The following is a 20,476-nucleotide window of genomic DNA, read 5'->3' as shown; positions in this document are numbered from 1 at the left end:
GAAGACTTTGGATCTTCCAATATCTGAATATTGGATTAATAAAGATTAAGTTTAACAATAATTAAAGCTTGGAAAGATGAGTTTTGATAGTAAGTTTATTAGTTCTAGCAGCAGTCTTAAGTCTATGTTTATGATATTCTTTTAGATGTATATTTTCCAATAGAGAAATAGAGAGAATTAATAAGAGAAGGATGAATAACAAGGAACAAATCTTTTTCATTTCATGCATCCTGTTGTGTATAATATACAACTTCTTTATTACAACCATCACAACACAACTATATCAATGTCAGTGCCTAGTTTGGCTCTGCTACATGTTTCGGCTATTAATAGCCATCATCAGGCAAATACATGGCTAACATATATGCACCACTGAACTGCAGTATTAATAAAATTGGATACAATCATATTAATATATTAAAATACTTGACATAAAAATACAATAAATTAGACATATAAAAAACAAACGTTATAGTATAAAACAAGAATAAAATTCTTCGATTGATGCTTTACATCATCGAGTCAGTCGTTGGTTTTTGTGATATTTGTTGTGTTCCCACGGACAAATTGGAGTATTCTATATTTTGTACGTACATAAAAAACTGTTATTGGAGGCTCATGATGTAGATGTAGTAATATACATGTTAATTATTTGGTTGGTGCCTCATCTTACAAAGTATTGTCCGTTCTGTAGGGAATGTAAGCAATGACTCTTTTTTTCAAATTTTTGATAAATGCTTTATTTTAAAGGCCAATGAGTATTTAATAACTTTTAAGTTAATAAAATAATTATAGTAATAATATGCCACATCTAATAAGTATATATGCATATGTATGCAGTATGTAACTATACATGCGATTTGGACCAACTTATTAGATGTGGCATCTGTGCCAGGTTCGATTATCAGTTTGCCCAGAAGTGTGCCGGACACACAAACATATTGACATATTAGGTCTATGAGCTTAAAGTATGATACACTTTTTTTTTACTGGTGCTACAGCCCTGTGTGTGGCTCTTGTTCTCATCCATGGTTTTTGTAACACTGCATTTTCCCGGTATAGGGTCGTTAGTCCCACGCCCAACAGCCAACCTAGAGGATCAGGGATGAAACTTCATCTGGCCCCACTACCAGGAGCTTACACTCCCGCCAGCATATATCTCCAGATCATTGGGACGCGCAAACCTCCCGTCCATGATAAGGCTGTAGTCCTTAGGAGGACAGGATACTCTGCATAAAGATAATTCCTAGTGTGTTAATTTGGTAACAGATATAATTATGAAGATGTATTTTATTAATTATTTAAATATTATTACTATAATTATTTTATTAACTTAAAAGTTATTAAATACTCGTATGTCTTTTTAAATAAAGCATTTATCAAAAATTAAAAAAAGAGCATTACTTACACTCCCTACAGAAAGGACAATACTTTGTAAGATGAGGCACCAACTAAATAATTAACATTTATATTACTACATCTACATCATGAACCTCCAATAACAGTTTTTTATGTACGTACAAAATATAGAATACTCCAATTTGTCTGTGGGAACACAACAAATATCTCAGAAACCAACAAATGACTCGATGATGTAAAACATCAATCGAAGAATTTTATTCTTGTTTTATACTATAACTTTTGTTTTTTATATGTCTAATTTATTGTATTTTTATGTCAAGTATTTTAATATATTAATATGATTGTATCCAATTTTATTAATACTGCAGTTCAGTGGTGCATATATGTTAGCCATGTATTTGCCTGATGATGGCTATTAATAGCCGAAACATGTAGCAGAGCCAAAACTAGGCACTGACATTGATATAGTCGTGTTGTGACAGTTGTAATAAAGAAGAAGGAACAAATCCTTAAGAGAAAAACTGTCATAAGACAGACTTTAAGTACATAATTCTAATTTAAATATATCCAGTGTGTGGTGCCATCTGATATACAGATGTACATACAGCACCAATTTCATATTCATTTCTCACATTTTAACACATAAAATGGTAGTCTACATCACAGCTTCAGTATCTCACTTTGTAAATTCCTGCAAAGAGTTCATTTACACACTGTCTGATCCTGCAAATTGTTGTCCTGATGCTTCAGGTAGAACAAAGTCATCTTCATACATAATCATTAACTGAAAGCCACTTTATACTAAATCTATAATATCTTGTCATATCTAACTATGAATTAAATATAGCTACTTAATATTTAAAACAAATTTAAATGGTATGTAATATTTTGAATATAAAACCAGCATGAAAACAAAGATTTCTCCCTTTTCCTCATTAAATATAATATTTACAGATATATGGGGGCCTGCCCCCTTGATGCACCAATGAATAAACTAAGACAATCATCAATCTCTGCTCACCATCCTCTAAAACATTCTATATTGATATCAGAAGACAAGCTTGCATATATGAGAGAGCCAAAGAAAATAATTACTCTCTCTGATTATTTGCAATCTGTCTGTTAATAAATAGATTACTTATGTGAAAAGGAGAAACAAATATATGCCCTGACCATAATTAATTCCCATCTCTCATCAGTAACAGTGGAGACAGCTTCAATCATACATTTCTTTGTCAAACTACTGTTATCATACAATCTGTCATGGTACAGAAGTACTTTTAGTTACCAATTATTTTCTGATTCCAGATCAAATACTGCATACTACAAATTCAACTGTATAACTCTACACTTTATTTCTTCTTGTACACCTGGCCATGAATATCATCTCAGGGTTCCAAACCTCTTCTTGTATCTATTAAATCAATCATTTTCCTCATAGTAGTAGTAGTAGTAGTAGTAGTAGTAGTAGTAGTAATAGTAGTAGGAGCAGTAGAAAATATTTTCTTATCCCCCCCCATCATATCCATGGTATAACATAGAATCTTATGAACAATATGTATATAAGAAGAGAGATAATTTACCTACTACTTCCAGAAGAAGAAAAGTTTCTTATTTCTCTTGTTTCTGTTGTGACAAAGAAACCCTCAGCTACAATGGCAACCTAGTCATGGACGCAGATTCTCAAGGCCACACTTTATTTAAAAGAATGTGTCATTCTAACTCCTGCTTTTTAAATGTTTCAATGCCCCAGAGTTGGCTACATGCACTTCTAATAGACAACTGTGTGGCTTTATTAATAATACCAATCACGGTAACCATTTCTGTCACTGAAAGGTATGGTTTACACTTGCCTTTGTTACCCATAACACCAATGTTAATAGATGATTATAGCATTTACAGATTATGAGGATGCAACAATTTAAATTGCAGGTTTATTTCAATATAAACACACCATAAAGCATATTGTTCCTTGAAGCAGAAAGTACTGTTCTTATCTTTTCTAAAGGAATGGCTTGATATGATTGCTTAAACTATGTGAACTCACTCTTGTGACAGTTCATGTTCAATATGATGTCTTATCATAAGAATTACATTTATTTTTATGGATATTTTAAAGTTCCCTTGTCCTTAACTACTTCATTTATTATTCTGCAACAGGATGGACACAGAAACACTGTAGGTGAGGTAACTACCCACAGTTTTTTAATCTTACATGCAAATTCTTTTATCTGTTCGGTCAAACTGAGAATCAGGTTTCATCTGATGTATCCATTCCAAGGCTGTCTTTGTGCCTGCAAACCAACCAAACACAACATGTAAGAAAATCAAGGTCAGTTTCTAAGTTTAACTTATGTTAAATGAACAAAGAAATTCTGGTAAGCAAACAGTATATAAATTTAATAGTTCAAATACTGAGTACTCGGTATTCCCATCCCCCAAATTTTCATTATGTTCACAAAAATATTACCAGGACAACTCTCTAAATCTTATCATCATAATCACCCATTCTCTCTACTATAGGCTGTAGTTGTCCTGTTAAGCATATCACAGAGCAGTGTGCTGTCTGTAAGGAATGCACTTCTTGAACACCCATGTTTCTGGTAATGTTATGTTCTGCTGTGGATGCATTCTCCCAACCCCTTTTCTTTTCACCACTTCGCCTCTGATAAGGCTTACTCTGAGTTTGCAGAGAGCACTGTCTGAGAAGCTCTTGAGTTTCGAGGACTTAAGAGTCTAGTTTGGTTTGACATTTAGAAATACACTGTTGTCATCAGTCCTTTCCTTCCAACAAACATCCATCCACTGCAGTGTCTGTGAGATGAGTTTGTTTTGTGATTCCCAATAACTGTGTGTGAGGGGGGGGTTTCTCTCACCACTGGATAGATGTTACGCTGCTTCATTTTCCTCTTTTACTCCATTATTTATTTGTTGTTTCAGTTTTTTTTCAATTTGTATTCATTTCTTTGTTGCTAATAAATTGATTATACCATTTCAAAACTCTCTAACCCTTGACTTAGTGATGCATTATACTGATAACTTAATCTTAATAATCCAAACCTACAACCACAGAAAGCTGTGGGGTGCAACAGCATATTTCCATCTTTTCATTTCTTCTTAATTTTTCTTCCTTTGGCCTGATATTTTCAGATCCTGTTAACTGTTGTTCCAGTTACTTCTATAGCAGCATATACATACTGGTGCTGATGAAATCTTTAGTTCTTTTACTGCATAATAATTTCAACAGACATACATTCTGTAAAACAGATCTATGGAAAAAGCTGTCTCACCCAAAAATCCCTATCCATTGATTTTTAAAGAAGACTGTAACAATATACATTGTACACTAAACAGGAGAATTATGCAGATGGAATTACAAAGAACATGCTAACATTCTTGCCCTTCAAATTACTTCACATAAAGAATAGGAAATGTAACTAATGTGGAAAGAGGAAACCTTACTTAGGTAAACTGAATAATCACGACTTTGACAACCTCCTCCCTTATAGCAAACTTTCAATTCACATACACTCATTCACTATTAGTCAATACTTGTTCAAACTGACAAGAAGTCAAAACTATATAGTGAATGCATAAACAATTAATGTTAAGGGTTCATTGTTATTACACACATTACAAATAAAATAGATATTTTTCTATAAATGTTTCAAAGTTTTTTACAATACAGCACCACACAAAAGGGGAAAACAAATCAGATTTCAATACAGCCTAAGCTCAATCACAAATTTATTTGGTTCTTTTCTTTAAGTGTGACTTTTTGCTGAAACAACTGAAGCATTTCCTTTCATGTAGATTAATCTATTGTGACCATAAATATAAGAAGGAATGTGATGCTGTGTAGTCTGGTAAAAGTTTCCCAACATTTCTCAGGAACGTTCTGCCTCCGTCTTCAAGGTAGAAGAGTGAGCCAAGCATGAACAAATGTATGATTGTGTTTTTGGACAATACCTATTGGCCTGTTTCATTATTTAAAACACAACGTTTTGGTGACTGGATTGTGTCTCTGTATTCATGTGAAAGTCTACTCAGTTGGGCCCAATCATTAGATCTAGTCCCTATCTCTTGATACCAACATCAACGTAAGATAGGATATATAAATCAAGCACAACATAAACATCTGCAAGAGTTAAGACAAATAAGAAAATCATTAAAAAACCCCACACCCACACCTATGTCCATGCACTATTTCTTCAGAGTACTATCAGAATTGAAGTCATCACTAAACAAATTCTCTGTATGTGCCAACTTAAAAACAGCTTTCACATATAATCTACACTGGATAGAACTGTATGTTTTTGACTTCTGCTGCAATAATGGGAGTCCAAATGGGAGAGATGTATGAGCTGGGTTGACTGATTAAATGACCTACCATAGACATGTGGGCAGATTCCTTATATTTCCTGTATGTGGTGTTCAGTTCGATCTGCAAGACCTTTGCTTCTTTCCAGCATATTTTGTGCCCTTCTTCATATGCATGTTGGACTAATTTTGATTTTTTGAGCAGACCTTGGGTCAGGTTGTATTTGTGCTCCACAATACATGTTTCTAAAGGCCCGCTTGTTTCACAGAGGTAACATCTGCCACACTCACATGGGATATTATACACATACTGCTTTGTCTGCTGGGCATCTCTAGCTGGTCTAATTTTCATCAATGTCCCACAGAATGTATATTTAGTTTTGAAAAAGTTCCTGACATTGAAATGGTTTCCAATGCATCTGAATTTCTCCAAGATAACCTTAACATACTGGATGATGACCATGCCCTGGTATACTGTATCTGAAGAAGGATGGTTGCCACTCAATGGCTTCATTATGGAGTCAATGAATTCTTGTGGGTATTCATTAAATATCAGATCATGTCTTATGTTTTTAATTTCCCTGTTGAAATCCTTCTGATCCTGACATATGATCTTGGCTCTACTAATCAAACTTGCAGAAGATTGCAGGAATCAGCCCAACATTCACATGAAGAAAGCCACAAAATATGTTGGAAGGGTTTTGGATATTATAGGAAATACAAGGAATCTGACCAAATGTTTCTAGTATTGTATTGTACTGTATTATATTGTATTGTAGATCATCTAATCAGTCAACCCAGCTTGAACATCTCTCCAATCTGGAGCATAAGTCAGAAAACTACAATTCCATCCAGTGTAGACTATGTGTGAAAGTTGTGTTTTTAAGCTGGCACTATACAGAGAATTTGTCTGCTTCATAATGACTTCAATTCTGATAGTACTCTTGATTTTAACGCCAACAGCCATGAACAGTGCATGGACATGGATGCTAGGCCTTTGTGTGAAGTATTTTAACGATTTTAATATTTGTCTCATCTCTCACAGATGGTTTATGTTGTGCTTGATTTATACATCCTATCTTGCATGGATGCTTGTGTCCAGAGTTAGGGACTAGCTCCATTGATTTGGCCCAACTGAGGAGGCTTTTACCTCAAGACAGAGACAGAACCCGGTCTCTGAAATGTTGTATTTTAAATAAAATAGAGGATGATGGATAATGTCCAAAAACACAGTACTTACATTAACACACCATTGTCACAAACTTTTAGATCTTATGAAAAAAGTGGTCCACATATAGGCCTGGACAGGAAATGTGAGTGAGTCAGACACTTATCTGTCCTTACACCTATGCCTGGGATTTCCTTCCTCTTCTGGGTCTTTTCTCCACCCCTACCCAAAATACTCTGCCTTCAGTTTGGTTAGTGTCTGTCTGCCTTACAAGTGAAGGCTTTCCTTTCTGTTCCATTTCATTTTTCATCCCCCTCCATATTCAGGTCCTATTAGTGCCTTCCACTGGCCACTCAGGGCCATTATATACATATATATATATATAAAATTAAGGCCTTGATTCTTTCTCCTTTCTTCTTACCCTTATTGGGTCAGTTAGGGCTCCCATCCCGGCCTATCCATACCCCTTTCTTTCATGCTTGGCTTACTTTTCCACCCTGAAGATGGAGGTAGAACACGCTTTTGAAACTATCAGAAAACTTCTACCAGACTACACAGCGCCACATCTCAGAGGACAGTGTTCCTCAAAGACATAACTGTGAGAACCTCAGGTCTCACAAGAATAAAGGACTTCAGCAAAATGATCGGTTACATTTTAATTATATATAATTCCATGAAAAATATCCTGAAAGTAAAGATACATAGCCCAGAAAATATCTGTAAAGCATTTTTTTATGCACTTGTAGCACTTTTACAACACAACTTTGCAACCTTGGGTTGCAATGCACTTGGTGAGCCTGGGAACGAGTTTTCTTTATTCTAGTGTCATAGAAATCTTCTGCCTGCTCTCTTAGCCATGATGAACAGTTCTTGACACTTCTGGATATTGTTGATGAAGTTCATCGATGGTTAAACGTCTGTCAGCACGAATGCTTTCATTTTTTTCTTCGATGATTTCATCAATGACAACGGATGGCCTTCCACTCTTCTTTTCATTATGAAAATCACTTCTTCCCGCTTCAAATTCACAATACCATTTTGCCACGTTTTTCCTGTTCATAACATCTTCACCGTAAACAGAAACAAGTTGGCATTGAATTTCAGCAGCAGTTTCTCCTTTAATGTGAAGAAATCGAATTACCGCACGAACCACACATTTGGTGGGATTTTCAATTGACGCAGCCATTTTAAACACATACTGTAAGCACAACGTTGCCGTGACTGTGGCCGGTGAGCTCAGCTCTGTCATAAGGTTCCTATCTCACATGGCAGCACTGGCATTTCTGAAAAATAATATATCCCTTGCATTTTTACTGAACTTTTATCTTTACTTTCTGGGTATCCCTTGTATATGCATGGACTTATGAAGTCCTCTGAGTGGAACCTTCATTTATATATCACTGTGAATAAGAGATTTCTGTAATCTTCATGTGGGTTTGGAAAACCACCATATGCTGTTTGGTAATCTTTTGTGTTTGAAAAATCAGGGTTAAGTGTTGATTAGGAAATGTATGCATAGCATCACTTTCATGCAGTTATCTTAAAAACCATTAGATTTATGAAAAAATATACTGGATAAAGAATGTGTCCTTCATTGTTCTCTGAAACATATATTCATAATAACTTTTGCTCCAAAAAATATTTAGTGAGTTATGCTTATGATATGTACAGAAATGCATGTAAATCTTCAAGGGAAGTGTCTATTATTTTTATCTGACTTCAATCAAAGCTGGAACGACCTGACAGATTTCATTAAAACTCCTCTGCTTTCATGAAATCCACTAAGTGATTGTTGAACTGTTTCATGCATTCTGGTGGACAGATAGGCAGATAGTAGATTTAACAGTCACTCCACAAAGTTGCAATTGCACCAAAAAGAATTATACAGTTATCACAAGAGAAATGACTGAGATTATAAAATGATATATATCTTTGTTCACACCATTTATTTCCTCAGTAACTAGCCTGTTCACAAAAATTTAGATGTACCAAAGAATTAATCGCCTATTAGGGCTACTTGGTGATCAATATGACAGGAACAGAAACAAAATTTTAATGACAATATTATCAAATTCCATTCTCTGTGATCATATTTCAGTCAAGTAAGCTTTTCCTGGTTATTAACTTTCTCAAAAGCAGCCAACAGAATCCTCACCATAACAAGAGGCTGATACACTGTAATATTTATAACCTCCAGTATTAGGAAATAATGAGCAAAGATTATATTTTAGAAAGCTCTTTTGGTTTATTTTAAACAAAAGTTGTTTTTGCATAAGTGGCATATTCAGTACCTGATGCGGCCCAAAACAACAGGTTAGCAGCTTTACTATAACTTCTATACTTGGGTGCTGAGATGTCCAAACAAAACAAATCAAAAATAAGAACAACCAAGAACAATCACACCAAAATATATCACAAGTCCCTCACCAAGAAACAAAACTCTTAAGTGATCAAATATTCAGCAAAAAAGATACCACTTTTCTAGATAAATTGATGTTCCATTACATCTCCAAGCACACAGACACATTCTAAAATATATATAAGACTCGATGTTTTCATGGCAGAACAAATTCAGTGTAGTCTTATGGGTAATATACCATGCTGAAGCAGGAATAAATACCAGAGAAACTTGCTGTCATTAGGATCCTGAAGAAGAAGACAGTGTCCTCCAGTAATTTCTATGACCCTGACATGATGATATGAAGGAACTTACTGCTTCCTCCTTTAGGAGTGAAGTGATGTCAATTTGGCTCCAAAGAATGAAGTAGGAAGCTCCTTCAAAATGTCAGCACCTTTTACCATCTTGATGCAGCAAAATCCCTGGCAGAATTTGTATTCTAAAATATTCACACCTGTTACTATTCCCACCATTATTTGGGTCGGTGCTGGAGTAAGCCAAATTGTTGTCTGGACAGAGCGACCTTTGGAGGGCATCCACTGACCGGTCCTCCTGCTTCTCTTTTTCGGCTGCCAAAGCTCGCTCTTTCTGTAATCTGTGTGCCAGCAGCAACAGCAGCAGCAGTGGCATTGGTGCAACATGGCAACATGGCAGGTGACATGGCAAGCAAAGGAAAGCAGACAGAGAAGCAACAGGTCAAAGACAGAGATACAATTAGAAAACATGATGAAAGAAAACAACCAGACAAGAAACTTTCACTCAAGTGAAAAGAAAGCTTTCTCCAGAGTCCTTGCAACTTTATACATCAGTAGCAGTAAAAGCTAAATAATAACAATTCATTATCTTTGACATTTAGGTCTTTATATCCCCATGCATACCTTGATCTTTTCTTTCCATCAAAATAGAAAGGTAATATTAATACATGTCCTTGTATCATTGACAGAAACATCAGCAATATATATTATAAGGTAAAGCTGTCCCTGTGCTTAACTAATTAAGCACTATACCATGAAGGCATATGGGGAGTGGAGGTATAGATCCACATTTTCTTGACCTTGGCACTAGTTTGTGGTGAGTGGCCAGCTTCACGCCATGGCTGCTTTATCCCAGCAAAAAGAGCCCCCGGTACCCATTACATAGTTGGTTGGGTGGGCTCCTGAGCCAGTCTGCACAACATGAAGAAGTCAAAATTCTTGCCCCACTGGGACTCCAACTCCAACTCCTCCATCCTCCAGCCTGTAGTCAGTCGCTATGCTGACTGAGCCATCCTGGAGTGTTTGCCACTTAAACTGTATTTGACAGATGAATGAAAATGGATCATGTCCCTGAATAAAAGAAGGATCTTTTAAATATTTCCCTAACTGGAGTTCAGATGATACTGAGTTCAGCATTTATAAGACCTATATTTCATTGAATTTCTCATTCCCCACAATTGCATAAAATCTGAGTCTAGAATATCCAGATACGTTTTTATGAGCAATAAATAATATAGCTCAATGACAAAATTCAGTTACACATGTCATAAGGAACTACCTCCTAAAACAACATTTTGAGGCACTTTTTGTTGCTGTTGTTGTTAAGCCTACCATTATCACTACCACCACGACTAATTTTATAGGCCTTCCTGAACTGTCCTGGGTTTGACTTAATGTCATTGTTAATATTTCTCATTACAATAAATATAAACCCCATGTTTAGATGATTCCTTGTTAACGTGATATGGCACATCCCCAGGCTGTGGATGGAGAAGACGTCTCCAGGCACAAAGGGTTTCCACTGATACAGACAATACAAGGTGATCCTCCAGCTTGGAGATTGGACTGGGGTTAATATTATCTCACTGTAAAAACTGGTATTTTATGAAACGTTACAGAGGATCTTGTATTTTGATGGATTTTTTAAACAACCAAACCAATAGAAAATGGTTCAAAGAACTTGTTTAGATAGTTAGAGGACAAACTGTATCTTGTACTGTTTCCAAAATTTAACAGCAGGATGGGGCTTAAGACAAACATGTGCAAGCTCACATTATGTTTTCAATGTTTAACTCAAAAGAATTCTGTTTTCTCCAAAAAGTCCCAATGTTAAACTCCATGGCAAAAAAGAAAGCTATCCCTGTAATAGGCTGTGGTGGCCCATATGGTTGTAAAATGTTGAGGTTCCCACATTTTAGAGATTAATAATAAGGCCTTTGGTATGTATCCATTCAAAGATTATAAAATTATACGTAACAAAAATTTCTTTACAGTTACACAATTATTGAAATTACTGAGTTTCATGACATTATCCATCATTTTCTTTTTTATTTAAAGACAACGTTTTGGAGATTGGACTCTGCCCCTCTCCCCAAGTAAAAGTACACTCAGCTGTGCCCAATCGATAGATCTAGTCTCTATCTCTGGAGACCAGAACCAACACAAGACAGCAGGATATTTAAACCAACCACAACGTAAACCAATAGCGGGAGTTAAGACAAACATTAAAAAACACCACACACATTTCTTTGCATCATGTCTCTTCAAGAGAGACACTGCCAAGCTTTATACTAAAATGGAAGGAATTTATTGTATCATAAGAACTTTGTATCATATATCAGAAAATTGCAAGGAGTCTGCACATGTTTACTTGATATATGTAACAATGTAATATAATTCATTTCATCTTTGAATTCACTAGTATGTATGAAACTTTAAGACGCAATCAAAACACTTGTTATGGAATACAAGGAACAAGCACTATGCAATAAACACTGACACAGAAAATTCCTTCTCAAATTTAAACAGTTATAGCAAATCTACATAATGATACAATAATACTGATAAGTGTGTGTGTGTGTGAGGGCACATGTGTTAAACATATCAAATTTCATAGAACTTACAGAAACTCAAGACAGACAGTTACAAGTGTCATTCCATAAATTGAGATTCTTTAATTTGGTATCAAATATATGTAAAACTGTCATACTGATTTATGAATTCTGTACATACAGACAGTACAGACAAATTGGTAACAAGGTTTTGATATATTTTAAACACTTTCTTCCTTGAAAGTTTGTGGTCTCTGTAGTATTTACAGAAATAGTTAATATAACATTGAAGATAAATGTTGGAGTAGAATTACTTGAAAAAGTCAAATTTACAAGCAGCAGAACTTCGAATAACATAGAATTACTGGGGTTTTGGACTTTTTCTATCATCTGGAATTCTAAGTAATAGAGGACACGATGTTTTGGAAACTGTCCTCTATTACCTAGAATTCCGGACGATGGGAAAAATTCCAACACCCCAGTAATTCTGTGTGTCATCCACCATCATCAGAACAGAAAAGGACATTTTAAACATAGTCTTGAAAGTTGCTTACATGAGGCAAGACACATTCTTAGAAGAGCAGTTATTACAGTATATTTCATGAAATAAGGAAAATGGAAATATAATTCATATTTTGATTTTAAATATATAATAAGAATAAAAATATATAGTTAGGTTAGCCGTCATCACAACAAAGTGATTTATAATCAATCAGTATTTTACAGTTGAATATTTATTTCCTACTATATGTTTTGGTCTCATAAGACCATCATCAGGCAGTGATATAAGAATACATTTAGTGTCATTGAATTTCTAATCTATATCCATATCTGGTGCATGTCACACTCTATGATACAGAATTGTGCCTTGAGTTAAATATAAGTTTTGAAATTATGCATATAAAAATATATAAAATATACCTAGGATATATTGAAAAAATATATTCACAAGTATGTTGACTTTGTATTAAAGGCATTAAAAGTATTGAAAAAATGTATTAAAAATTATCAAAGTTATTAAAATTTATGTATTCCTAGTTTTAAAGTTTCAAAGTTATAGTGCCCATTGTAGTGTTAACCTACATCATTATATAGTACGTGGATCCATGTTGTTAAGTGTCCACATTGTAAACAGTCATAGAGCACAAGGGTAAGTGTTGATGTATAGCACTTAAGCACTTTCCAAAATTAAATGCAAAGAAATAACGCTTATCCCATGTGGAGTTGTGAACCTTCTAATATTTTCATAAATATATATGTTTTAATATATAGCACATCTAGCTGTGCTTGAACCAGAGCAGACCAGAGTAGCATCCTATGCTTCTTTGAGTGCTGAGGGGCCAGTCTGGTAGATCATTTAAAGACAGTGATCTTCATTGGTTTCATCCTGTTGTGGGTTTCAGATATATATATAGGAATTATGTGGAATAAATATTAGGGTACAATATATAAACAATGGACTATTCTTGTGCATTGTGGATGGCAGATATATAGCTACATTTCAGCTACTCATGCAGCTAATAATGTGTTCTGTTTAACCCTTACAACGACAAGATCAGACATATCAACAACAAATAAACAGTACCAAATGCCTGTATAAATTAGAGTACTGTGCACAATGTTTCCATAATAATCTACACTGCTCTGTAATCATTACATACCATAAATTGAGGCCAGTGAATAAGAATGTGTGAGCATCATAAAAACTGTTATAAGGAGAGTTCTTATACCGAAGATTCATCAAAATTTGCATATCACTGTCTGCAAGTGAAAGGTTCTGGGATGCTGGTGAAGAAAGTGAAATTAATTAAAATATTATTGATAATGAAAATATGAAATTCCTAAGTTTATTGTATTCCTAATATTATGCTAAAATAACTGCTAGAATAGCATCCAGAATATATAAACAATATGTGAATTATGTTATGATTACAATAAATCATTATAAGCAACTTAATTTTAAAGCATGTAGTCTACAGACACTAATGTGTATCATACCATAGTGCATTAAAATGTTAATATATCATGCTCAGGTCACTGAAGTTGCAGCAAGATATGTTTTGTGTTAATTATGAGGTAGATATGGTCAAGCAATTTCTATGGTTGTTATGTTCTTGCAGATATGTAATCAAGAAATTCACTCTCACTGATTACTGAAAGAGGAGGATGTACGTGTATGTTTTAACTTGCATGGGTAGCAGAGTATGTTAACAGTCCCATCTACATATATGAAAACAGGATGCTTTGTAAGAAGGTAAGGAAATTTCTGCCCCTAGCAGTCACACATAACTTGATATTGGTTCCTTCAGCACTTTAATCAAGATGAAACATGGAAGCATATCTACAACACAATGACAGCACTACTAACAAAAACCCAATTGGACAGAATATCATTCTTAATCACCTGAGGAACACCAACCAGCATAAAAATACATAGTGGCATAACATACATCAGTGTGAATGGAAACTATGTTTTAAAATTAAAATATTAGTGTTCAGCAGCACAAATTGTTAATAAAAGTAAATTTACACAAACTGACTAAAGAGATGTCCATCATCATTAAACCACTCACCGGATTCCCTGGGCTAACATCCCACAAGCTGTGAATGGTAGCATTTAGAGAAAGAAGCAACTAGTTAGTCCAAACATAACTGGCACAACATGCAATACACAGCTCAAGTTCACACCAACCAATTGATCTGGTGAAGGAAAGTTAATCATGTGAGAGTCAGTGAAGTGTGCTATACAGGAAGGGCTGGAACATGGGGGAAACAATGAAAGAAAAGAAGGAACAGAATGGACTAATGCTGTCATCGATATGTAAAGCGTTTCACTGAATGATCTTTGCTGAACAAAACTACAAACTATTATAATTAAGTAAGAACCACCAAAAGCTTGTGACATCACACTGGCATTTAAAGAGACATTTATTGTAACTGGAATTAATAGATATGGCACCTAAACTATGAAGAAAGAGCTTCACGCATGTTATGGAACTTCAAAGCCCCTGTAGGACTCCCACATTATCACTCAGGAGCTATTTTCATTAATTTAACTGACTGCTATATGACCCTAACGTGTAAATAACTGTACTTTCTTCATAGTGCAGAACTGTCTGCGGCTTAATTACATTTGGATACAAAACAAATCTGGTTGTGCTGAAACGGTGAAGTAATCCACAATTCTTAATTTGATCCAAATTCATTTAATGTTGTCATTATATGTGTGTCATACAAACGTTACTACACAAAGACTGTGCAAATTCCAGTCAAAAATATCAACTTGAAAATCCCACAATATAGTTCTTGATCCTCTGTGCTGACTCTTTTAATCTAAGGTTTTTTACTTCAGTTTAGTGCTTGAAGTTTGTAAGGACTTTGTTTCTTTAATTGTGCCTCACATTTTTCAGTTATACTTTCAAGGAATAACTGGGGAGTACCTATTTCTTGTATTCCAGCATTTCAATGTGCAGCTATGCAGAATATGGAATTCCTTCCTGTACGTCATAATTTTCCTTTCTGGATACAGTGACCATAATGTTTGCAGCAGAAGACAAAACAGATCAGATCTGCTTGTGTCTTGCTGGTTGTTTGCCTCTTTGCCTTACTCTTCAACCCTGAAGATTGATACTATATATTTATCCAAAACTTCTATCAGACTACATGGTGTTACATCCCAGAAGATAGTTGTCTTCATATTTCCGTTTGTTTCACTACCTCACTACCTTACCTCTATTTGTGACTGTAGCCAGTTAAGAACATAATAGAAGTGTCAAATAAAGACAATACAGAAAAGTTTAAAATAAGAATCACATAAACTGTAATCAATCAGGTGACTGCAGTTCTGTTATAGTTGATTAATATTTAATCTAATACAATCAGTCAGAATGCTAACATTACCGATAAGGGGTAGTTTGATCTTCTGTAGAACATGATGCAAGCTACTGAGTAAGGAGCTACTATAAGAGAAATATCTTCAATCACAAAGTCACAAAGAAGTACTCACTTATTTTTAGACTGTCGCATAAACTGCTGTATTTTCCTGGCTGCCTGATGTTGTCGCCTCTGTGAATAAGTTCGCCTGTGACAGAAACATTCAGTTTCTTAAAAAACCAGAGCCAGAAAGTATCAAATATGCAAATTTGATTTAGCTCAAATTTTGCAGTACTTTTATGTTATGAAGAAAATAACAAAACTACAATTTATACATTACATTACTCCATACATTTAGATGTATAGTACATACTTTTATATAAGGAAGTCCTTAAGCTACAAATAACCAACTACGTGTACAAACAAAGCTATTATCTAAGCTTAATATTTTGATAATTTGATCACACAAATACCTATTATTATTCTTTGGAAGTATGTTTGGTGGCTTCTGCTTCCTTAACCTTCTTTAATTAAAACAGTTCTTCCTTAAGAAACACCACATTCAATAAAGAAAGCATTGTCAGCATGCAAGAAGCAGATGGTGGTGGATGAGGAGGAGAAGGGGAGGAATAAGAACAATAACAAGGTTATGATAAGAGACTTGTTCAGATTGAATCCTTTGGTGAACAGTTTCATTACTGGTACCGCAACAATACAGTCTTCTATCATGATTAATATCAAATGTACTACATTTCAGCCTAACTGTGGGTTAGGCTATTGTGAGCTGGCTGTGAACCTAACCATTATTCTTAGCATGGTTCAACAGGAAATGAAATTCTGAACAAAAGACTCATGAACAGACTTTTAGAATACAGCCCGTTTGTGAGTTGGGTACTTTCTTCATTAGCATCTACTTATCTTTTCATAGCTCTTTTAATTGCCATGTTTAGTAAGGCCCCATGTCATCATGGCATGGAACGTCCTCAAATTGAAGATGGAAGAGAAGGCCTCCAGATATGTGAGGTATCTATGAATATATTGAATAAGCAGTCATAGAAAGCTGACAAGGGGTGATCCTCCAGCTTTGGGGTTGGGAATGGGACTAACAGCTCCCACTGTAAAAAATAAGCTTCTTACGAAAGGTCACAAGAAGCCTCAGACCTGGACGGATTCTTTGGATAAACAACCTAAGCTAAAGAAAATACGCATGAGATTTGGTACATGGAATGTAAGAAGTCTGTATAGGGCAGGTTCACTCAGGGCAGTGGTGGAAGAAGTTTCAAAATATAAGTTACATTTAGTGAGAGTCAGCTGGGACAAAGGCGGCATCGAACCAGAAGGTGAATATACATTTATCTATGGAAAGGGGTATGAGAATCACGAATTAGGTAAAGTTTTTCTTTTTTTACATAAGAGAATCATATCAGCAGTTAAGAGGGTAGAGTTCGTTAGTGTTAGGATATCATATACAATACTAAGAGGTCACTGATGTGATATCACTGTTCTGAATGTTCATACTTCCAACAAAAGATAAAACTGATGATATAAAGGACAGGCTCTATGTAAAACTAGAACATGTATTCAATAAATTCCCTAAATACCACAAAAAAATTCTGTTAGATTTCAGTGCCAAAGTAGGTAGGGAAGACATTTTAAACTAACAACTGGGAATGACAGTTGCAAGAAACCAGTAACAATAATGGAGTAGTAAACTTCGCCACATCTTAAAATCTGACTGTCAAAAGTACCACGTTTCTACATCGTTTACCATCCATAAATTTACTTGAACACCTTCTGATTGAAAGACACTCAAATTGACCATATTTTGATATACAGGAGATGGCGTTCAAGTATATTTGATGTCCAATTGTTCAGAGTTGCAGATTGTGATACTGACCACTATCTGGTGGTGCCAAATTTAGAGATTCTAACAGTGAGTAAACAAACAATGCACAGAGTTCAAATGGATAGGCACAATCTCAAGAAATTAAATAATGTAGAGGGTAAAGAGCAGTATCATTTTGAAATATCAAATAGGTTCATAGCTTTGAAAAAAAACACTGAGGTGGATATTAATAGAACTTTGGAAAGTATCAGAGAGAATACCAAAATTTCAGCTAAAGAGTGTCTAGGTTATTATGAACTGAAGAAGAATAAGACATGGTTCAACAAACGATGCTCAGAATTATTAGATCAAAGGAAACAACCCAAACTGCAGTGGTTACAGGATCCAAGCGAGTTAAATGGGGATAATATGAACAATATAAGACGTGAAACCAGCAGACATTTCAGGAAAAAAAGAGGGAATATCAAAAAGATAAAATTAATGAGCGTGCAACAAACAGAAAGAACAAGAACATCAGAGACCTGTATAAAGGAATAAATGGATTTAAGAGGAGTTACCAACCTAGAAGTAACTTAGTGAAGGATAAGAATAGTGAACTGCTTGCAAATTCCCACAATATTTTGAACAGGTGGAAGAACTACTCTCTCAGTTATTGAATGTGCATAGGATAAGTGATGTTAGGCAGATACAAATACACACAAACTGAACTGTTAGTATCTGATCCTAGCCCTTTTGAGGTTGAAATTTCTATTGTACAGTTGAAAAGCTATAAATTGCCACATAGTGACCAAATTCTGGCAGAACTGATTCAAGCAGGAGGTTAAATATTAGTTTGAGATCCTTAAGCTCATTGATTCTATTTGGAATAAGGAAGAACTGCCTGATCAGTGGAAGCAGTCCATTAGTGTGCCAATTCACAAGAAGGGAAATAAAACTGACTGTAGTAATTAATGTAGGATATACTTCATATAAAATTTTATCCAATATCATTCTCTCAAGGTTAAGTTTGTATGTAGACGAAATTATTGGGATCATAAGTGTGGGTTTCAACATAACAGTTTTAACTACTGATCAGATGTTTTGCGTTCTGAAGATACTGTAGAAAAAAAGGGAGTACAATGAGAGAGTACAGCAACTATTCATAGACTTCAAGAAAGCCTACAATTCACTTAGGAGGGAAGTATTGTACAATATTCTCATAGGGTTTGGGGTGCCCATGAAAGTAGTTAGATTAATTAAAATGTGTTTAAAAAAACCCCTGTTAAAGTCCGTATAGGTAATCATTTGTCTCATAATTTACTTATCCAGAATGGTTAAAAATAAGGAGATGGTTTATTGCCACTGCTTTTCAACTTTGCTTTAGAATACACCATTGTCCAGAAAAACCAGGTGTAAGTGAAATTAAATGGGACACATCAGCTGCTGGTCTATGATAATGATGATGATGAGAATCTACTAGGTGATAATATAGATACCATAAAGAAAAACACACAAACTTTAATTGACGCTAGTAAGGAGGTTGGTCTAGAAGTAAACATAGAAAACTAAGTATTGTGGCAAATTTGGTCTCCATAGGAACTGTTGAGCCATAGAGGCCTTGGGGCATGTGTGCAATGGGAGAGTTGTGGATTATATTGGTGCATTGCAAGGCGACAGCTATGTGAATGCTTGGATTGCGCAAGAGTAAGAAGGAGTCACATGACCTCTGCGTTTCCGCAAGTGGCATCACATAGCCCCACCAAGCCTGTTGCTATTCAATGCTTGGTAAACGCCCTTCCATGCTAGGCTGTGATGTCATGCAACAGTGGTAGCTATCACGTAACTGGCTTTCCATTGAGTCCGTGCCATGACCGTTGCTATGCAATCGCTCGGTAAACACATTCCAACAATAAAGGCTGTTTTCTGCGTACCCCCTACATGTGACAATATATATTGTTGTCTTGTCAGCAGAATGCAGGGCAAAATCATGGCATAAAAATGGTTAACAGACGTTTTCAAAATGTGGCATAGTTCAAATATTTTGGAACAACAGTAATAATTCATAACTTATTCAGGAGGAAATTAAGATGAGACTGAATTCACGTAATGTTTGCTACAATGCAGTCCAGAATATTTTGCCTTCTCATCTCCTGTCTAAAAATATTAAAATTAGAATATGCAAAGCTACAATTTTGCCTGTGGTTCTGCATGGGTATGAAACTCTGTCTCTGACATTTAGGGAGGAATGTAGACAGAGGGTGTTTGAGAACAGGGTGCTGAGGAGAATATTTAGACTGAAGAGAGATTGGAGAAAACTGCATGAGTAGCTCTATAACTTGTACTCTTTGCCAAGTATAATTAAAATGATCAAGCCAAGGAGGATGAGATGGACAGGGAATATAGCACAAATGGGAAGATGAATTCATATAGGATACTGGTGGGAAAGCTAGAAGGAAAGAGACCACTAGGAAGGCCAAGAAGTAGGTGGGTGAATAATATTAAAATTGATCTTAGAGAGATGGAATGGTGTGGTATAGATTGAATTTATCTGGCTCAGGATAGGGACCAGTGGAGGGCTATTGTGAACACAGTAATGAACCTTTGGGTTCCATAATATGTTGGGAAGTTCTTAAGTAGCTGTACAGTTGACGGATCCTCATGAAGGGCTCGACTTCATGAAGCTATTGAGTTAGGTGGAGTAAACTTTCCAGGAGATCGTTATCT

At 35.3% G+C, this 20,476-nt stretch overlaps 1 protein-coding gene across 12 annotated transcripts in view; it reads right to left on the bottom strand.

Moving 5' to 3' along the window:
* Positions 1-1,808: 1,808 nt before the first annotated feature.
* LOC111868918 (calmodulin-binding transcription activator 2) overlaps positions 1,809-20,476 on the bottom strand; it is a 444,850-nt gene continuing 426,182 nt past the window's right edge. For 10 of the 12 annotated variants that reach the window (XM_023860017.2, XM_023860020.2, XM_023860028.2 and 7 more), the window contains 3 exons: positions 16,061-16,135; positions 9,703-9,843; positions 1,809-3,656 (listed from right to left, as the gene is read on the bottom strand). In XM_023860017.2, coding sequence (XP_023715785.1) covers positions 3,614-3,656; positions 9,703-9,843; positions 16,061-16,135 — 259 coding nt within the window. In that variant the 3' untranslated portion in view covers positions 1,809-3,613. Of the gene's footprint in view, positions 3,657-9,702; positions 9,844-14,627; positions 14,656-16,060; positions 16,136-20,476 lie in introns of all 12 variants that reach the window. The other 2 variants (XM_023860018.2, XM_023860021.2) reach the window with 2 other exon arrangements.

This window comes from Cryptotermes secundus, unplaced genomic scaffold (assembly GCF_002891405.2).
Source record: "Cryptotermes secundus unplaced genomic scaffold, Csec_1.0 scaffold753, whole genome shotgun sequence".
NCBI classification, from domain to species: domain Eukaryota; kingdom Metazoa; phylum Arthropoda; class Insecta; order Blattodea; family Kalotermitidae; genus Cryptotermes; species Cryptotermes secundus.
The sequence above is the reverse complement of the archived record's forward strand: the minus strand, read 5'-3'. Positions and strand labels throughout refer to the sequence as shown.